General features: G+C 44.6%; 1 protein-coding gene across 2 annotated transcripts in view; it reads right to left on the bottom strand.

Annotated features, from left to right (window-relative positions):
• Nucleotides 1–21,997, bottom strand: part of LOC138793484 (cilia- and flagella-associated protein 337-like) — a 126,795-nt gene that overhangs the window by 50,014 nt on the left and 54,784 nt on the right. For both annotated transcript variants that reach the window (XM_069972075.1, XM_069972077.1), the window contains exons 15-21: nucleotides 20,359–20,510; nucleotides 15,615–15,717; nucleotides 14,871–14,977; nucleotides 8,079–8,158; nucleotides 4,510–4,564; nucleotides 2,202–2,247; nucleotides 1,872–1,931 (exon numbers count right to left, since the gene is read on the bottom strand). In XM_069972075.1, the coding sequence (XP_069828176.1) occupies nucleotides 1,872–1,931; nucleotides 2,202–2,247; nucleotides 4,510–4,564; nucleotides 8,079–8,158; nucleotides 14,871–14,977; nucleotides 15,615–15,717; nucleotides 20,359–20,510 (603 nt within the window). The remainder of the gene's footprint in view (nucleotides 1–1,871; nucleotides 1,932–2,201; nucleotides 2,248–4,509; nucleotides 4,565–8,078; nucleotides 8,159–14,870; nucleotides 14,978–15,614; nucleotides 15,718–20,358; nucleotides 20,511–21,997) is intronic.

Below are 21,997 nucleotides of genomic sequence, written 5' to 3'. Positions count from 1 at the left end.
TGGCCTTCCTCTGCTGCATCATCAGCTGCTCAGCCACGATTGGCTGAGTATAACTGTGCTGGAGCGGTTCGGCCGGCCTCCCAAAGATGTCGTCATTGTCCCAAGATGGCGGCCGGGGGTTGACAGTAATGCGGTGAGTATAATGCACCACAATTCCGGGGTGGGGGAAACACGGGGAAGCGGGCCATTTACTTACATAACATACATTACAAAGTTGTATAACTTTGTAATGTGTGTTATTTGGTGAATAAATGTTTAGCGCCGCACTACCCCTATAAAGGTGTTGTCCAGCGAAAATCTTTTTCTTTAAAATACACTGATAATAGAAAGTTATATAGATTTGTAATTTACTTCTATTAAAAAATCTCAAGTCTTCCTATACTTACTAGCTACTGTATGCCCTGCGAGAAGTGGTGTTTTATTTTCGGTCTGACACAGTGCTCTCCACTGCCATCTCTGGCTAGGACAGGAGCTCTGTCTCGGTTTTGGGAATGGGAAATATGGGAAGACTTTTTTAATAGAAGTAAATTACAAATCTATTTAACTTTATGACACCAGTTGATTTAAAAAAAAAAAAAAAAAGATTTTCACTGGACAACCCCTTTAAGTACCAAAAAGAAAAGGAGTACTCTGGAGGAAAAAAATTTTTAAACCAACTGGTGTCAGAAAGTTTAACTGATTTGTAATTTACTTTTACTAAAAAAAATCTCAGGTCTGCTAATACTTACCAGCCTATGTATGTCCTGCATGAAGTGGTGTTTGCTTTCCAGTCGGACACAGTGCTCTCTGCTGCCACTTCTGTCCCTGACAGGAACTGTCCAGGCAGAGGTTTTCTGTGGAGATTTCCTACTGCTCTGCACAGTTCCTGACACAGACAGAGGTGGCAGCAGAGAGCACTGTGTCAGACTAGAAAGAATACACCACTTCCTGCAGGACATACAGCAGCTGATAAGTACTGAAAGACTTGAGTTTTTTCAACTAGAAGTACATTACAAATCTCTGTAAAACAATTCTTCACAATTCTTACTAAGCTTGTATACCCAATGTCTAAATTATTTGATGAAGGGTAATCTAGAAACCAGATATTATTTTTATGAATTTTATAAATAAACAAGTTATTGATTAATTTATGCAAACTGACTGGCGTGCCGATAGTCCTTGTTTTATTGGTGTTTTTTGTCCCATTAACACTGAAGAGTCAGTGTTAATGACATAGACAGGAATGGCAGTACAGAGCTCTGTGTCAGACTGGAAAGAATACACCATTTCCTGCAGAGCTTACAGCAGCTGATAAGTACTGGAAAGATTGAGATTTTTTAATAGAAATACTTTACAAATCTATATAACTTTAAAATATTACTATTTTTTTATTTCTACAAAGCATCTCTATAAACCTGGGACCTTGTATTTGAAAGAATTTGCCACATACAGTAACAGTATCAGTATTATAAAAATCACATGGTAGGTGGATGTCTTAACACTTATTGTTTCAACGACCGTGATTTCCACGGAACTTACATAGTGCTGCAGGCTGAAGGGATCCCAGCCGGAGTGTATACACGGTATACACTCCGGCTGGGATCCCTAGCGGCGCCGTAGAAAACTGACATGTCATTTTTCTGCGGCCGCTATTCAGCACGCTCCATTGTGTGCTGTGGGGAGTACTGATGCGGGCGCGCACGGATTCGCCCGCTTTAAAACTCTGTGGCGCTAAAGGTCATCCGGGATGATCTTTTCAGAGACCGGCCGTTCCGTGACCCGGCCGGGTCACGGAACGGACGGTCTTATACATAGTGTGTACATAGCATTAATATTATGGCTTTTCAATTTATCAATTTTATTTTTGTAGAACATATGAAGTCGCCACTCACCAAATCATCGTGCCAGCCTGGCTGCGGTTCTTGGAAGTGATGAAGATCATCATCAGAATCCTGTGAAACCAACAAACACCACATTTCACACCTTTGCTCTGGTCATAAATTATCTTAGAAGATCATTCAAGAAACAAATGTGTTTGCATCATACAATTCAATAAAAAAAAAAAAATTACATTCAAAGGTTTCTATAGGTTTTAATATGACTCCTTATTATGTATACTACCGATATATGGTCTATAATTATAATTCATCTTATATCATACAGGGCCGCCACAATTATAGTCTAGTAATTATCCAGAGATAGATATAAAGCAGTGTACTCACAATATACATATTTATTCTTCTTCCCCATCCAACGCCAATAATATATCTGAAGTCACAAAAAAATGCCATACATTACTATGATGACAAGGTACAATTTTTCAACTGAAATACAGTACTGTCATGAGTTACGAGTTATATTGAAACTTATGACATGGGAGGAGAGCTGAGCGTGCAGAATGAGCTGAGCGGAGCATTGTGGTTGTGATAAAATATTTTTACGTTTTAAAGTGTTTTATTGAAAGATTTTTTCAAGGACAACAAACAATGTCAAATGGCGAAGCAATGCCAATGCACGAATATGGCCAATACAAAGGTTGGTGAAGTGTAGGATTTAACAGATAGCTACTAACAGCGTCTCTTCATATGGTGTGCAATGTGAGGCTACCACATCAGGGTGCTGGTGTGGCATGCACATTGGAGGTAACAAGGGACGGTGGAAGTCCATGATATATGTCCATGCAATGGCATAGTGATATAAAGGTAAAACAAAACAAAAATAGATAAAATATTTTTAGATTTTATGTAGAATGGCACTTTTACCATAGGATGAACTTGTTGCACAGCTTTCTTAGAACTACTGGTTGGTGCCATTTGGAACCTATATTCTTGCCCAGTTGGGAGCCATAATACTGTACCCATAAACTTTATGACCCTGTACATTTTTGTGGTTGGTTTATTCTCTTTAATCCTAACAGAGATAAACATTTAGCCATGTTAAGGCTATGTTCACACAATGATTTTGAACGGCTGTTATTTTGAATATCAAAAAATGGTCGTTGTTTAAAGTGGTTATCCAGCACTATAAAAACAGGGCCACTCGGCTGCCATCTTGGATCAATGACGTCATCTTTGGGAGGCCGGCCGGACCGCTCCAGCCGTCCCCCCTCTACCACGTCATCAGCTGCTTAGCTGAGATTGGCCGACAGCAATTGAGTAAATATACTGCACCACACTTCTGGGGTGGGGGGAACACGGAACAAGTTGTATTACTTTGTAATGTGAGTTATTTAGTGAATAAATGTTAAACGCCGCACTACCCCTTTAATTGCAAACCACACCTGAACTGGAGACAAGAGAGGGGCAAAAGTGGCCATGTTTTTGTAGCGCTTGATAACCCCTTCCACATATTTTGGCGGCCATCATTGCAGTGATGGCCGGTAGTAAATTTTTCAGCTTTATGTTTGCCATGGCCGCCTTTTTTACACCCGTTTAGGTGTGGCTATTTTATTATCCCATTGTGATATCCCAACAGTAAAAAAACAAATAAGTGTGTGAATAACTTAAAAAAACGGCCGCTGTTTGCTCAATAACGGACAGAAATAAATGGCACAAACATTAAAGGCGAAGTCCAGCAACAGGACGTTTTTTCCCAAATGCAGGGGTAGTGGGGAAAATACCAAAAACCTCACCAACTCACCTCTCCCTGTGCCTCTTCAGCAATGAATTGCCGCTCCAGGACCCCCACTGGGCTCCAGGATATCCACCTGAGCCAACATCACAAACCATTTAAAGGACAGTCCACTCAGCCAATCAGTGACTGGGGTGAGACATTGCTCCAGTCACTGATTGGCTGAGTGGGTTGTTCATAAGCCGGGATGGGCTGTCTCAGAGGAAAATGCCGGGGGTCCCTGAGCCAGTCACGTGGCACAATGCGAGACGTATGTAAGGACTGCTTGTTATCCTCTCCCCTGTCCCTGCGATATAGGGACGGGCAGTGGTGTGTGGCGTTGTGTGTCTGTGTGCGTTGGGTTAGTGAAGCGGGACTCACGGGGACATGCGGTGGCGTGCGTTGGGAGGTGTGGAGGCCATGGGGGCCATGGACCAAGCTTCCTGCTGTGCCGGCAGTGAAGCTCCATGAGGGGATTAGGTGAGTCCTGGGTGGCAGCGGGTGTCTACGGGCAGCCTTACTTTCGGGCGGTTTCTTACTTTCAGGGGGTGCCATAGTTTAGAGTAGGGGGTGCCTTATTTTCAGAGGGATGCCTTACTTTAGGCTAGTTGGTAGCGTAGTCGGGGTGTCTTATTTTAGGAGGGTGCCTTATTTTCGGGGAAACATGGTAGTATTGTAATCATGGTCAGTGCATTACAGTATATGTATGATACACAAAACAGCAGCAACAACTACTGTTAGATCACTGTTCATAAATAGACTCTGTGAAGTCGTAGGAAATGATATCAGAGAACAGGAATAATAATGATGTGCTCTAAGACTTCTTGGAAATGAGGCCCTCAGTTATGTCATAATCTGGGAGTAATGCTCACAGTGATGTCACCGAACAGGAAAAAGACACACAAAAAAAAGGTATCTTACCTATTCCTGTTAATTTCCACGTATGTGCAGTCACAGATCTCATCAGTCTTGTTTGCTGTGAATAGAGAGAATAAGAAAAGTTGACATTTATTGCAACTGAACTGAAAAGAAGCAACTGAACAGGTTTGGATTTAACGCGTCGATAAACATGAGCAAAGCGAATCTGATTAATTACAATTCGCATCGAATCAGGCATTAAATTTGCTTCGCATTATCCAGATTCCTTCGCAAATTCTCTAAACATGGCAGCCGCACGTTAGCTTACAGAACTGCCTTTTGGTGGGAGCAAGGGATTATCCATAATACCTTGCACTCGTCCAATCAGCTGCAAACCCCACTGTGATGTCAGCAACCCCCCTTTATATGAGGTGATTGGCTTCCTGGAGGCGGCCAGTCGGCTGTGTATAGTGGAGAGCAGGTTGCAGCAGGCAGTTAGAGCAGGGAGAGAAATACAGAGAGATAGGGACGGAGAAGAGAGGAGGGTGGATTGTGGGTGGTTTCTGTGGGAGCAGTGAAGCCATTGTCCAGTATACCAAGTAACTGGGTGACTGTTGTGCATTATACCAAGTCAATGGGTGCGCATTATAGGAAGTCACTGGGTGCTGGGTGTACATTATAGGAAGTCACTGGGTGCTAGGTGTGCATTATAGGAAGTCACTGGGTGCTGGGTGTACATTATAGGAAGTCACTGGGTGCTAGGTGTGCATTATAGGAAGTCACTGGGTGCTGGGTGTGCATTATAGGAAGTCACTGGGTGCTGGGTGTGCATTATAGGAAGTCACTGGATGCTGGGTGTACATTATAGGTAGTCACTGGGTGCTGGGTGTACATTATAGGAAGTCACTGGGTGCTGAGTGTGTATTATAGGAAGTCACTGGGTGCTGGGTGTACATTATAGGAAGTCACTGGGTGCTAGGTGTGCATTATAAAAAGTCACTGGGTGCTGGGTGTGCATTATAGGAAGTCACTGGGTGCTGGGTGTGCATTATAGGAAGTCACTGGGTGCTGGGTGTGCATTATAGGAAGTCACTGGGTGCTGGGTGTGCATTATAGGAAGTCACTGGGTGCTGGGTGTGCATTATAGGAAGTCACTGAGTGCTGGGTGTACATTATAGGAAGTCACTGGGTACTGGGTGTGCATTATAGGAAGTCACTGAGTGCTGGGTGTACATTATAGGAAGTCACTGGGTGCTAGGTGTGCATTATAGGAAGTCACTGGGTGCTGGGTGTACATTATAGGAAGTCACTGGGTGCTGGGTGTGCATTATAGGAAGTCACTGGGTGCTGGGTGTGCATTATAGGAAGTCACTGGGTGCTGGGTGTGCATTATAGGAAGTCACTGGGTGCTGGGTGTGCATTATAGGAAGTCACTGGGTGCTGGGTGTACATTATAGGAAGTCACTGGGTGCTGGGTGTGCATTATAGGAAGTCACTGGGTACTGGGTGTGCATTATAGGAAGTCACTGGGTGCTGGGTATGTACTATAGGAAGTCACTGGGTGCTGGGTGTACATTATAGGAAGTCACTGGGTGCTGGGTGTGCATTATACCAAGTCACTGGGTGCTGGGTGTGCATTATAGGAAGTCACTGGGTGCTGGGTGTACATTATAGGAAGTCACTGGGTGCTAGGTGTGCATTATAGGAAGTCACTGGGTGCTGGGTGTGCATTATAGGAAGTCACTGGGTGCTGGGTGTGCATTATAGGAAGTCACTGGGTGCTGGGTATGTACTATAGGAAGTCACTGGATGCTGGGTGTACCTTATAGGAAGTCACTGGGTGCTGGGTGTGCATTATAGGAAGTCACTGGGTGCTGGGTGTACATTATAGTAAGTCACTGGGTACTGGGTGTGCATTATAGGAAGTTACTGGGTGCTGGGTGTGCATTATAGGAAGTCACTGGGTGCTGGGTGTGCATTATAGGAAGTCACTGGGTGCTGGGTGTGCATTATAGGAAGTCACTGGGTGCTGGGTGTGCATTATAGGAGGTCACTGGGTGCTGGGTGTACATTATAGGAAGTCACTGGGTGCTGGGTGTGCATTATACCAAGTCACTGGGTGCTGGGTGTACATTATAGGAAGTAACTGGGTGCTGGGTGTGCATTATAGGAAGTAACTGGGTGCTGGGTGTGCATTATAGGAAGTAACTGGGTGCTGGGTGTGCATTATAGGAAGTAACTGGGTGCTGGGTGTGCATTATAGGAAGTCACTGGGTGCTGGGTGTGCATTATAGGAAGTCACTGGGTGCTAGGTGTGCATTATAGGAAGTCACTGGGTGCTAGGTGTGCATTATAGGAAGTTACTGGGTGCTGGGTGTGCATTATAGGAAGTCACTGGAAAACAGTGTCAATCCTAATACCTCACTGGGTGCTCATTTACTAGTGTCCACTCCTGTCCTGGGAGAAAATTGATATTATGCCACTGATCCACCAACATTTACTACTGTCCATGACAGAAATTGAATGACTGACATGATTTTCCAATTTCTACACTGTCACAGCAGCTCTGTAATAGTGCCACAATTGTAGCTACTATAGTTAGGGTCCTATTCCACGGGCCGAGCAGGGCCCGATCAATGATGTAAACGAGCGCTGATCTGCTAGATCGCCGCTCGTTTACTGGGCCTATTCCACGGCCCGATGATCATTGAGCGAGGGCTGCAGAGACATCGTTACCAATGTCCTTGCAGCCCTTGCAGCATACATTACCTTCAGGGCTTCTCCTGCACTCTGTCTTCCTCCCCGGGTCCCGCGCGCTCTAGCTTCAGAATGGCCTGTCAGCTGACAGGCCACTCAGCCAATCACAGGCCACAGCGGTCCCGGCCTGTGATTGGCTGAGTGCTCCTTCAGTTGACAGGCCACTCTGAAGTTAAAGCGGGCAGGACCCAGGGAGGAAGACAGAGCGGAGGAGAAGCCCTGCAGGTAATGTATGCTGCGCTTCTCAAATCATCGGTCGCCCGCCGCGCACCGCTATTCCACCGTAGCGATGCGCGGTGGGGGAACAATGATTTTAGGTCTGGCCCTAAATGAACGATCAGCCGATGACACGATCATCGGCTGATCGTTCTCTTTATTCCACCGATCGATAATCGGCCGAATCGGGCCGATTTGGCCGATAATCGTTCCTGTGGAATAGGGCCCTTAGCCTGTTTTAATAAAAATTTGTTTGTATGCAGTGCTCAGTCTAGTTAGGACATTGACTGTGGGGGTGTTTTTCTCGAAATAGTATCATGTTCTAGGACTAGGTGAAAAGAGTAACACATGTGACGGTCATGTTTATAGCAGTGTTTTTGTCTTTTATTGCAATATCTTCCCTTTTCACTTCTCTCCCATGTGAATTCATTACTTGTTCAGAATAAAAGTCACCGGGGGAATGTAAGACTTTAGTTTCTCTGTGTTTTTCCGGCTTCTTGTGTATCCCTGGATTATGCAGAGGAGGTCTGGTAAGTGAAGCATAGGGCGAGTGAGCTCTTCAGGGTTATCACAATGCTAATTAGATAGAATAGAAAATACTTCAATTTACCTAAGGGAAGACAATATCATTAAGGATCCTGTGAAATGGCGCCATTTACCTCTTTTCAGAGTGTGCAGACACTGGCCATTATTGTAATTCCAGACTTTCAGACAGCCATCTCTTCCTCCAGTGATGAGTCTAGGGAATAGGAATAGCCACAAACACAGGCAATTAGACTCGACAAAGTCTCTGACCTAAACTGTTAACAAAGTTGGCTTTGTGTGGATGTTTTTTTTGTTTGTAAACCTCTTAAATATTCATGAAGGGCCATGTTTGTGTATATCACATGTATTAACCCCTTGCCTCCGCAGCCTGTTTTGGCCTTAATGACCAGGCTCATTTTTCAAAATCTGACCTGTCTCACTTTATGCGCTTATAGCTCAGTGATGCTTTAACGTATGCTAGCGATTCTGAGATTGTTTTTTCGTCACATATGGCACTTTATATTAGTGGCAAAATTTGGTCATTACTTTGTGTGTTTTTTGTGAAAAACATCAAAATATCATGAAAAATTTAATAATGTTGCATTTTATGAACTTCTGAAATTCTCTGCTTCTAAAAAAGGAAGTCATAGCACATAAATTAGTTACTAAATCACATTACCAATATGTCCTCTTTATTCTGGCATAATTTGGGAAACATATTTTACTTTTTTAGGGTGTTACGGGGCTTAGAAATTTATTAGCAAATTATCACATTTTGTGAAAGTTTCCAAAACTGATTTTTTTTAGGGACCAGTTCTTTTTTTAAGTTGATTTAGGAGGCTTGTATACTGGAAACCCCCATAAGTCACCCCATTTTGGAAACTAGACACCTTAAAGAATTAATCTAGGGGTATAATGAGCATTTTAACCCTACAGGGGCTGGAGGAAAGTATTCACAATTAGGCCTTAAAAAAATAGAAAATTTAAATTTTCCAATAATATATATGTTTAAATTAAAGTTTCTCCTTTCCAAAAGGAACATGAGAGAATCTGCACCCCAAAATTTGTAACACAGGTTCTCTTGAGTACAACGGTACCCCATATGTGGGCGTAAACCACTGTATGGGCACACAGCTGGGCTCAGAAGGGAAGGAGCGCCAATTAGCTTTTTTACTGCAGATTTTTCTGAAAAAGTTTGAGCGCCAGGTGCGTTTGCAGTGCCCCTGTAGTGTCAGCAGAATAGAATCCCCCCAAAAGTCACTCCATTTTCGAAAGTACACCCCTCAAAGAATTCATCTTGGGGTAGGATGAGCATTTTGACCCCACATGCATTAGAGGAAAGTATTCAAAATTAGACAGTAAAAATGAAAAACACGAATTTTTCCAATAATATGTTCGTTTAGTTTGAAATTTCTCAATTTCACAAGGAAAAAGAGAAAAAAAGTACCCCAAAAATTGTAACGCAGGTTCTCCTGAATACAACGGTACCCCATATGTGGGCATAAACCACTGTATGGGCACACAGCGGGGCTCAGAAGGGAAGGAGCGCCAATTAGCATTTTCAGTGCAGATTTTGCTGAAGAAGTTTCTGAGCGCCAGGTGCGTTTGCAGCGCCCCTGTAGTGTCCGTAGAAAAGAACCCCCCCAAAAGTCACCCCATTTTGGAAAGTACACCCCTCAAAGAATTCATCTTGGGGTGTGGTGACCATTTTGACCCCACAGGTATTAGAGCAATGTATTTAAAATTAGACAGTAAAAATGAAAAACTCGAATTTTTCCAATAATATGTTCGTTTAGTTTAAAATTTCTCAATTTCACAAGGAACATGAGAGAATCCGCACCCCAAAATTTGTAACGCAGGTTCTCCTAAGTACAACAGTACCCGATATGGGGGCATAAACCACTGTATGGGCACACAGCGGGGCTCAGAAGGGAAGGAGCGCCAATTAGCATTTTCAGTTCAGATTTTGCTGAAGAAGTTTCTGAGCGCCAGGTGCGTTTGCAGAGCCCCTGTAGTGTCCGTAGAAGAGAACCCCCCCCCCCAAAAGTCACCCCATTTTGGAAAGTACACCCCTCAAAGAATTCATCTTGGGGTGTGGTGACCATTTTGACCCCACAGGTATTAGAGGAAAGTATTTAAAATTAGACAGTAAAAATGAAAAACTCGAATTTTTCCAATAATATGTTCGTTTAGTTTAAAATTTCTCAATTTCACAAGGAACATGAGAGAATCCGCACCCCAAAATTTGTAACGCAGGTTCTCCTAAGTACAACAGTACCCGATATGGGGGCATAAACCACTGTATGGGCACACAGGAGGGCTCAGAAGGAAGGGAGCGCCAATTAGCATTTTCAGTTCAGATTTTGCTGAAGAAGTTTCTGAGCGCCAGGTGCGTTTGCAGAGCCCCTGTAGTGTCCGCAGAAGAGAACCCCCCTAAAAGTCACCCCATTTTGGAAAGTGCACCCCTCAAAGAATTCATCTTGGGGTGTGGTGACCATTTTGACCCAACAGGTATTAGAGGAAAGTATTCAAAATAAGACAGTAAAATTGAAAAACTTGAATTTTTCCAATAATATGTTTGTTTAGTTTGAAATTTCTCAATTTCACGAGGAACAGGAGAGAAGCTGCATGCCTAAATCTGTAACGCAGGTTCCCCTGAGTAGAACGGTACCCCATATGTGGGCATAAACCACTGTATGGGCACCCAGCCGGGCTCAGAAGGGAAGGAGCGCCAATTAGCATTTTCAGTGCAGATTTTTCCAAAGAAGTTTCTGAGCGCCAGGTGCGTTTGCAGTGCCCCTGTAGTGTCAGCAGAAGAGAACCCCCCCAAAAGTCACCCCATTTAGGAAAGTACACCGTTCAAAGAATTCATCTTGGGGTGCAGTGAGCGGTTTGACCCCACAGGTATTAGAGGAAAGTATTCAAAATAAGACAGTAAAAATGAAAAACTCGAATTTTTCCAATATATGTTCGTTTAGTTTAAAATTTCTCAATTTCACGAGGAATGGGAGAAAAAATGTACCCCAAAATCTGTAACGCAGGTTCTCCTGAGTACAACGGTACCCCATATGTGGGCATAAACCACTGTATGGGCACACAGCAGGGCTCAGAAGGAAGGGAGCGCCAATTTGCTGGAGCAAAACCGCAGCTAGTAATGGTTATTAGAATAGCGCAGTTACTAAAATACAATAAAAAAATGAGATTACAGGTAATGTGGGGTGGTTACGGATAATCTGGGGTGGTTATGGGCAACCTGCGGTGGTTACGGGCAACCTGCGGTGGTTACGGGCAACGTGGGGTGGTAACGGGCAACGTGGGGTGGTAACGGGCAACGTGGGGTGGTTACAGATAAACTGAAGTGCTTATAGGTAATCTGGGATGGGAACCTGTAACGTGCGGTGGTCGGGGGCAACGTGCGGTGGTCGGAGGCAACGTGCGGTGGTCGGGGCAACGTGCGGTGGTCGGGGGCAACGTGCGGTGGTCGGGGGCAACGTGCGGTGGTCGGGGGCAACGTGCGGTGGTCAGAGGCAACGTGCGGTGGTCAGAGGCAACGTGCGGTGGTCAGAGGCAATCTGGGGGGAATTACATGTGATTAGGGGCAACCTGGGGGGGTTACAGACAATCTGCGGTGGTTATGGGCAACATGGGGTGGTTACAGACAATCTGCGGTGGTTACGGGCAACATGGGGTGGTTACAGACAATCTGGGGTGGTTACGGATAAACGGAAGTGCTTATAGGTAATCAGGGGTGGGTACATGTAATTTTGGGTGGTTACGGCAATCTGGAGGGGGTCACTGGCAACGTGTGTGAGTTAGAGGCAACGTGCAGTGGTTAGAGGCAACGTGCGGTGGTCAGAGGTAATCTGGTGGGAATTACATGTGATTAGGGGCAACCTGGGGGGGTTACAGACAATCTGCGGTGGTTATGGGCAACATGGGGTGGTTACAGACAATCTGCGGTGGTTACGGGCAACATGGGGCGGTCACAGACAATCTGCGGCGGTTTCGGGCAACATGGGGTGGTTACAGACAATCTGGGGTGGTTACGGATAAACGGAAGTGCTTATAGGTAATCAGGGGTGGGTACATGTAATTTTGGATGGTTACGGCAATCTGGAGGGGGTCACTGGCAACGTGTGTGAGTTAGAGGCAACGTGCAGTGGTTACGTGCAATATGGGGGGGTTACGGGCAATCGGGGCTGATTACGGACCATCTGGAGGGGCTCACTGGCAATTTGGGGTGGTTACAGGCAACGTGCGGTGGTTATGGGCAACGTGCGGTGGTTATGGGCAACGTGCGGTGGTTATGGGCAACGTGCGGTGGTTATGGGCAACGTGCGGTGGTTATGGGCAACGTGTGGTGGTTATAGGCAACGTGCGGTGGTTATGGGCAACGTGCGGTGGTTATGGGCAATGTGTGGTGGTTATAGGCAACGTGCAGTGGTTATGGGCAACGTGCGGTGGTTAGTGGCAACGTGCGGTGGTTAGTGGCAACGTGCGGTGGTTATGGGCAGCGTGCGGTGGTTATGGGCAATGTGCGGTGGTTATGGGCAACGTGTGGTGGTTAGTGGCAATGTGCGGTGGTTAGTGGCAATGTGCGGTGGTTAGTGGCAAAGTGCGGGGGTTAGTGGCAACGTGTGGTGGTTATGGGCAACGTGTGGTGGTTAGTGGCAACGTGTGGTGGTTAGTGGCAACGTGCGGTGGTTAGTGGCAACGTGCGGTGGTTAGTGGCAACGTGCGGTGGTTATGGGCAATGTGCGGTGGTTATGGGCAACGTGCGGTGGTTATGGGCAATGTGCGGTGATTATGTGCAATCTGGGGCGGATACGGGCAATCTGGGGCAGGATATGGGCAACCTGCGGTGGTTACGGGTAATTTGGGGGGGGCTAGGGGTAATCTGGGAGTAAACTGCAATTATTACTATAATAAAAAGTGTGTGTTTTATTTTTTTGTATGTTTTTCACTTTTTGTACTTTATACATTAATTTTTTACTGTATTACTATGATTACTGTGATATTTTCTATCACAGTAATCATAGTTCAGTGACAGAGACCAAATTGGTCTCTGTCACTTTAAATTTTCTGAGATAACTGATTCTGGAGCGCATGCGCACTTCAGAATCAGCCTGGACGTCGAGGAGGACGGAGCTCCGTGGATCAGGTAACGTATGTGGGGAAGGGGGGGTGACTGGGGGACGGGGGTGACTGGGGGGGTGGGAGGCGACTTGGGGGGGGGGCACGGTGACACTTTTTATCCCCTGTCACCAATGATTTATGGTGACAGGGGATAAAAAGTGCTGATCAGCACTGGGAACAGGCGATCGGCGGTATATAGTATATACCACCGATCGCCTGCTCCGGGACCACACGGGGGGGTCCCCGATCACTGCCCCATGCTCTCCGCTACCTCCGGTGGCGGAGAGCATGGGGCTTTGATCACTAATTAATTTCCATCCCTGCGAACAAACATCGTTTGTTCGCAGGGATGGGGGCGGCCATCTTGGATCTGATGGCCGCCCGGGTAGGGTGATCGGGGGGCTGATCTGGGGTCTGAGGGGACATTTGAGATGAAAGCTATCGGCGGTGCCGGTAATGCCCGGTACCGGCAGATCGCCGCTAAAACGGTAGTAGGGGCGATCCGCCGGTATCGGGGGACGAGGGGAGGGGGCCAGGGGACACAGATTGAGTGGCGGTGGGGGGAGGCAGCGTTCTGCAGCCTCCCCCCGCCGCCCGATCGGCGGGGGACACTGAATCTCCCCATAGATGCTGCGGTCGCATTGACCGCGGCGTTTATGGGGTTAACTGCCCGGGGGGGAGCGCGGCTCCCCTCCGGGCAGTGGCAGCAGGAGGAGGCTGTGTGACACAGCCTCCTCCTGCTGCCCGATCTCACCTAGGGACAGAGGGGGGAGGCAGGGAAAGCATGACGTCCAGGGACGTCATGATGCATTCTGGCACTGCTTTTCATGACGTCCCTGGACGTCATATTGGGGGAAGGGGTTAAGCAGTAGATTACATGAGTATATGTCTAAGGGCCCTATTAGACGGGACAATTATCGTTATATGGTTCGAATTTAAGCGATGCAGGCAATGATCAAACGACTAACGAGAAATCGTTCATGGTTTGTTTGGTGCTGGCACCAAAATCATTGCTAATTGTCTGCTAAACGTTAGTTGTAATTCCACATTCGTTCACTAATTGTTCAGTGTAATTCCTCATTGTTCCTTCATTTGCTGGGATCTGATGGAGTACTCTCTATTATGTTCAATGGTGAATTAGGATGTGGGCGCACACGGATGCGCCTGCATCCCAATTCAATAGAATGGAAGTTTATCCCAGCCGTAGAGCAGTACTGGCAGGGATGAACTTCACTGACACCGGCTGTTCTGTGACTCAGCCGGGTCACAGAATGGCCTGTGTTTTAAATAGTGTAAACCCGGTCTCATAGTGCAAGTCTATGGGGGCCGTCTAGGTCTTATAGATCAAGCGAGGAGAGGATCATGCAGCACTTCGGCCATATTCTTTTTCGTTTGACTGATCAATCAGTATCTTAACACTGACACGCTGGAAGCAGTGCTGCCTTATTTTACAGGGAATATATCCATTTAGAAAAATGGGCATCTCAGACCTTTTTCAAATGAAAATCTTTAAATTTTGCCTGTCATTTTTAAAAACTTTTGGCATGTTGTAGAGACATGTAAAACATTTAGATCAGTTGTTCAGACCTCGATCACTAGACTAGACAGGGAAAGAAGCATGCAGCGAAGTGCTTCTCTCCCTGCTCCATGTGCACAAGATGTACATTAGGAGTCTCTCGGTCACATGACACACAGCTGGGAGAGAGTTTTTTATAGTGTACATGGGACTCATTTTCTACAGTATGGCAAACTTTTTTTTTAATGTCAGTACTCCTTTATAAAATACATACCGTCTACCACTAGGATCAAATGTCATACAAGTGATCCCATAACTTCCATGTGCGTCATTGAATTCAAATACTTGTTTCCCAGTCTCAAAATCCCAAACTCTCACAGCCTGTAAGGAAAAAAAGAAGATAACATTAAAGGGGTTATCCAGCGTGACAAAAACATGGCTACTTTCTTCAGAGACAGACCCACTCTTGTCTCCAGTTTGGGTGCAGGTTTTGTAACTCATTCCCATTGAAGTGAATGGAGCTTAATTACAAACCGCACCTGACCTGGAGACAAGAGTGGTGCCATAAAAAATGAACTATTAAAATGTTATTGTCCCTGCAGGGTTAACAATGTAGCCTCAAATCCCATAAAATAATGTGATCAAAAAGTCCCATTGTACCAATAAAAACTACAGCTTACTGCACAAAAATGGCCCTTACTTATCTCCATAGACAAAAGCAAACAGCATGGCAAATTCAGAACAAATGAATTTCTAACTTAAAAAAAAATATCAAATTCAACTTCCTGCAAAAAAAGTAATGAAAGTCAGAAAAGTAATGTTATGGCTCTTAGAAATTCATGAATCATGTTCCAGGAAAGGGTTAACATGAAAATAACTTTATTTCTCCTATAAATAGGCCCTTTTCTTCTATCTATACTAGGACTAAAAGCTGTGAAAACATGAGTTAACTGAAAACGAATACAAACATTAAAAGAAAGTATAGAGACATTGTGATGCAGCCTTGAGAAACACTTACCGATCCTTCTGAGCAGGTGACGACTTGCCTGAAGGCTTTATTGTACTTGCAGCAGAGGACAGGTTCTTTGTGAGAGGTGTCCAGGTGAGGCTGAGCCAAGGCCCTTGTACACAATAGAATATTTTAGTGACATATTGCTGTACAAAAATTTTTATGTGTTCTGTGGTAGAGATAAATTAACTTGCCGAACCCAAACGATCAGCATTTGAATTTCACTGCCTGAAGAAGGTGGATGCAGTGTGAGGACTGAAACATGCTGTATCCACCTTCTCCTGGCAGCAGGATTCAAATGCCGATCATTCGGGTTTCTGTGAACCCCAACTTTCGGCAACTTCACTCATATCTATCCTATAGCTTAAGGCTAAGTTCACACAATGTAAATTTTCAATAAATAACGGCTATTTATTGAAAATTAAAATAACATTATGTCCTATAGAATCCTGGCCAGAGTGTACTGTATACACTCTGTATACACTCCTACCGGGATTCCATGCAGCCGCATAGAAAAGTGACATGTCACTTTTGTGCTGTTCATTGAATAGCGACCACACAAGACTGTCAGAGCAGACAATGTAAAGTGCGGCCCCGGCTGCACTTTACATTGTCTGCTGTGGTGATTTGGAATGCGGGCGCACCCGAATGCGCCAACATTCCAGATCAAAAGAAGTAAAAAATCATCCGGTCAGTACTGCCTATCAGCTGGCGAGAACTTCACTGACAGCAGCCATTCAGAACTGCCGCTGTCTTAGGGCCCTATTCCACGGGCCTATTCCATGGCCCTTGTTGATCGTTACCGATGTCCTTGCAGCCCTTGTTTCATACATTACCTGTCCGGGCTGCAGGTCTTCTTCTCCCGATCCCGCGCGGCAGCATCGGCTTCAGAGCGGAGCTGTCTGAACTGACAGACTGCTCAGCCAATCACTGGCCGCGGCATTTCTGGCCAGTGATTGGCTGAGATGTCTGTCAGTTTAGACAGCCCCACTCCGAAGCCGATGCTGCCGAGTGGTATCGGGAGAAGAAGACCTGCAGCCCGGACAGGTAATGTATGGTTCTGCTGAAATCATCGGTCGTCGCCGCGCACCGCTATTCAACCGTAGCGATGCGCTGGTGGTGAACAACGATTTTAGGTCTGAACCTAAATGAACGAACAGCCGATGACACGATCATCGGCTGATCGTTCTCTCTATTCTACGGAGCGAAAATCGGCTGAATGGGGCCGATTATCGCTCCTGTGGAATAGGGCCCTTACTAAGTGTGAACCTGGCCTTAGCATGATATTATATTGGAAACCGTAGTCAAAACTGCCCAGGGGGCTTCTTTTTACCCTAGTGCTAATGCAGGCATATATTTTGCCACAACCTTTGTCTGGTGATGAGTTAAAGGAGTTATCCAGTGCTACAAAAACATGGCCACTTTCTTCCAGAGACAGCTTTTCCTCTTGTGTCCAGTTCAGGTGTGGTTTGCAATTAAGCTCCATTCCCTTCAATGGAGCTGAGTTACAAAACCTGCACCCAAACTGGATACTGTCTCTGCTATCTGAAAAGAAAGTGGTTACATTTTTATAGCGCTGAATAACCCCTTTAAGGCTCCCTTCCCACTGAGCAAAGGTAGCGGAATTCCGCGACGGAATTGTCCGCCGCGGAATGCCGTTAGCCTCCCGCTCATAATGGGAGTCTATGGGAGGCGCGCGCTGCTGCTCTGTACGCGCTGAAGAATGAACATGTTCATTCTTCAGCGCAGACAGGGCAGGAGCGCGCGCCTCCCATAGAGTCCCATTATGAGCGGGAGGCTAACGGCATTCCGCGGCGGACAATTCCGCTAGCTTTGCTCAGTGGGAACGGGGCCTAAGGGAGATCCGCTTTTCTTTTGGATTGCCATGGCTTGTAAAAAGGTAAATTCCACTATTAGGATATACTTGTAATGTAACAGCCTCATATAGCAGCATAAGGTCACCAGAGGTGTCTCCAATTTAGGTTAATACACTTGAAAAATAAAGGAAGCCTTTTCCTATGTTTTTACTATTTCAGTCGTAGACGTCAGACTCATAATGAAGCCACTTAGTTCGGGCCTTCAGAGCTGAACAGCCTACTCCATGTTCTGCATATTTTAAATTGCCATTTTCTTGTGTAGGAGTATAAGCCTTGGAGGAGTTTGATGGTATAATTGCAGAATATACTACCACAAACAGCAGAATGGTCTGCACCTCCAATATGCATGTAATATACTTTATTATTCTCTACAAAACGAAAAAAAAAAAAAAAAATTCCAACCATTTAAAACACTGTCCACAACTGGCCATGGTATGGCATGAGCAAATGCTATAGTGACGAGCCTTTCTCTCTCTTGGTGGAGGAGGTGGCTCACTATGATCTAGCGCATACGCTTGGACTCTTGGAGTATAGATTGTACATCAGGTAGGGATCATGTCAGTAAGGGGCATGTGCCTACAACGCAAAAACTCACCATAACAGACCCATGTGATGACATGGGTCAGCGGATTGTTTCATCATGGCGCCACTGTGGGGAGCGGGGATGGCAGGATTATGGAGTCCCTTAACATGTAGACCACTGTAAGTACTATATACGTGTCTTTACCGCCGCCTGGCCATTACATCATGGAATGTTATTTACAATGATTATGGTCACTATATATATTAACACTATGGCACATGTTCTTTACCCCCGAGGAAATGGTTTTAAAAGTTTGAGTCTTGTATTGATTAATAAAGTATATTGCTTGACTATTGGAGGTGCAGACCTTTTTGCTGTTTGTGGTGGTAGCTTGAGCTGGGCTGCAAGGACTAGTACTCTGCTTTTATATACAATTGTGATGCCTGCCCACTTTTCTATACTATAATTGCAGAGTATAGACCATTGCAGGATAAGCCCTTAGGAAGCCTGAATATAATGAATAAAAATCAGATTGCTCAGTCACTGGCTCTAGCAGAACATTTGCATATTAGTTATAATTTTCCCCGAAGCTTTACATTACCCTCCCCCCTAAAAAAAATATTATAGTGGGCCGTAAATTAGCATATTCTGTAGGTAAGACAGTGCATCTTAGGCTGGGTTCAGACTGCGTTTTCAGCATACTTTTAACGGATCCGTTTTTTTTAACGGACAAAAAAATAGTGTCAGCAACGTTTTTGTGTCCGTCAAAAAAACGGATCCGTTTTGATCCGTTTTTTTTTTATAATGGAAGTCAAAGGAAAAACTGATCAAATGCATCCATTTGCATGCACACACAAATGCAACCATTTTTTTGCAATCCGTTTTTCATCCAAAAAAAACAGATTGCAAAAACGCAGTGTGAACCCAGCCTAACTCAGCCGATTGGCCAATTGACTCTTTAAACCACTTATTTAAAAGATTGGTAACTGTGGTCGATTGGGATGTGCTAACTTGGGTGACCAAGGATTGGGCGATGATGCAGTTGTGCTATGGCGCCATCTAGAATAAAATAATCATGAAAATAATACCTACAATATTACCTATCAGTAATTAGCGGCAGTGGTCACATGTTCATAGCACATACTGAGCTACCACTCCATTTACATGTTTCTTTCCAGTAATGTCTCAGTAGACAGTACAGCAGGATGTGCACATGTTACAGCAGGTACAATTAATAATGGTAATGGACCATCAATGTCAATACACTAACAGAGTCTCCAGAGAGAAATGGAGTACAACCTAATATGCCAGAGACAAGAGAGTGGTGGGGGAGGTGCTCTGTGTATGATATAGAGTACTATTGCTATCCTGCCTTAGGCTATGTTCACACGCTGTAAGAGACTGGCCGTTCCGTGGCCCAGCTTGGTCACGGAACGACGGGTCTCTGCAAAGATTATCCCGGCCGGTACTGTAGCCGTAGTGTTCTGATGCGGGCGCTTCATTGTGTGAACTGACAGGTCTTTCTGCGGCCGCAATTTGCTGAATTGCGGCCGCAGAAAACTGACATGTCAGTTGTTTGCGACGCTGCACGGGATCCCGGCCGGAGCGTATACTATGTGTATACGCTCCGGCCGGGATCCCATAGAAGATAAGGCTGTGTGTCTCAGCGTACAAAGTACGGCCGTTGTTGCCATCGTACTTTTATGCCGTGTGAACATAGCCTTAGGCTGGGTTAACACTGTGTTTTCCATTGTATTTCTGTATAAAAAATTAAAAAAAAAGGATCAAAACGGATTCGTCTTTTTTTTAACAGACGCAAAAATGAGGTTGACTACGTTTTTGTGCATGTAAAAAAAAAACGGATCCGTTTTGATCAATTTTTTTAAAAAAGGAATTCAATTGAAAAACGGATCAAAAAGGATGCACACATATGCATCCGTTTTTTGGAAAGAAAAAAAAATGTGAAAATGGATTGCATTGCAAAAACGCAGTGTGAACCCAGCCTTAGCAGTACATAGAGCTGTCATATATCATTATCTCCCCCATCCTTATTAAAGATAATGAAGTGTCTCCCATGATCCTTTCCTAGTCTACACAACAAGGCCAAAAAGTGATCTGCAGAAAACAAAAAACATCAGCCTACTACATATGAAAATTTGAATACATTTTGGATTTTTATATTGAATAACATAAAAAAACACCACTTTAAAAAAATGGTTTAGGATGAAAAGCAATCATCAGTTACAATCCGTTCACACTATATATACAGTATAGAATGGAAAGGTGAACATTTATTAAGCTAGATATAAACTCCTTTACAGCCCATTGTTATGCAGCAGGTATTGTCTCTTACTTTAGTTTGACCTGTAGAAGGGCGATGGAATCGGTGGTCACGCACAGTGCTCTGATTTCAGGGATATAAAGGCAGGCAGTGAGTTCTCCCCTGATCCCGTTGGATTTTGAGCAGGCTGTAAATAGACACGTGTGACTCTGTATATCCCATATCTGAAAAATATACAAGGATTTATATTACATAGACTGAACGAATAAGCGATTGTCTGTATTTTTACCATTATTATTACCAGTTCATCCAGTAACTAGCTTCAATAAGCTTCAATGTTTATCCCAGGCAGGTTTACCTACTTTTCTACTGGGTGTTTGTTCCAAGCATCTACTACTCATTCAATAAAGTAATATTCTCTTATGTTGTTTCTGATCTTTCCCCCAATAACCTCAGATTGTGTCCCCTTGTTTATGTGTTCAGTTTTCTTATTACAAACACTTCCCTCCTGGACCTTATTTAGTCCGTTGACATTTTTAAAGATTTCCATCATGTCCCTCCTTTCCTCCGGACTACTTTGCTCCAGTCACCACTAATGTGGAAGGCACACAGTTCACATTATCTCCAGCCCCTTTATCTTTTGAGCTGACCATAAAATCATTAATTGTTCGTTAATCATTCTCAAATCTTTGGGTGTATGTACACATATCATAACTAAGGACTTGTTCCATGTATTATGGTGAATGATTTCAGGTCACTCTCAAAGGTGCTCGCTTGCAATCGTTTATCATTAATTGGAGAAAATTAGAAATTAATTTGTCTAAAAGGACCCAAAGGCTGCCTGGAAAATATGGATACATCCATGAGCTGTATCCATGATTTCCAGGACTCCCTAGGGCTGCATCCAACTTCTTCAGCCACTGTTAATTAAAGTGTCACTGTCGTGAATTTTTTTTTTTTGCAGAAATCAATAGTCCAGGCGATTTTAAGAAACTTTGTAATTGGGTTTATTAGCCGAAAAATGCATTTTTATCACGAAAAAAAAAGCAGTTTGAAGCTTCCCCCCTGTCTTCATTGTTCTCCTACGGTGAGAGCTAAATAAAAGACCGAAACAGGACAACAAAGAGTTAATCTACAAATCCCTCACCCTTTATCTCCTCTGACAGTCACCACTGACCTCTCTGAGCTCTGATTACAGAGTTCACCCAGCTCCTGTGCCTGTAATCCTCTGTTATCTGCTTTCTGCTGTCAGCTAACTCCCTCCTTCCTCCTTCCTCCTCCCCCCTCCCCTCTCCCTAGAACAGACTGGGTACGTCTGATGCAACAAGTCACAATTTCCTGATTTTTTGCAGTGGATGGAAAAGAGGAAGGGGGGGGGACCTGGGAAAGGCTTTTTAAATGCAGATAATGGCAAATTTGGCTAATAAATCCAATTACAAAGTTTCTTTAAATCGTCTGCACTATTCATTTCTGCAAAAAAAAAAAAAAAATACGACAGTGACTCTTTAAATCCAGAGCGTTCGGGTTCAGATGAACCTGAGCATGCCCAAGGCTTGCTCATCTCTAGTATTGATAAATTTTACTTTATACAGAGAACTGTAGAATGTATATTAAGCACACCTCTACTTTATAACACCACAAAAGGAGGCATGGTCCTAGATCTTCTGGAAATCAAATGTTAAAGGAAAAGTCTGGCGTGGGGCAAAAAAAT

Source organism: Dendropsophus ebraccatus, chromosome 5 (genome assembly GCF_027789765.1).
Source record: "Dendropsophus ebraccatus isolate aDenEbr1 chromosome 5, aDenEbr1.pat, whole genome shotgun sequence".
Classification (NCBI taxonomy): Eukaryota; Metazoa; Chordata; class Amphibia; order Anura; family Hylidae; genus Dendropsophus; species Dendropsophus ebraccatus.
Note: the sequence above shows the minus strand (reverse complement) of the source record. Positions and strands in the feature narration are given on the sequence as shown.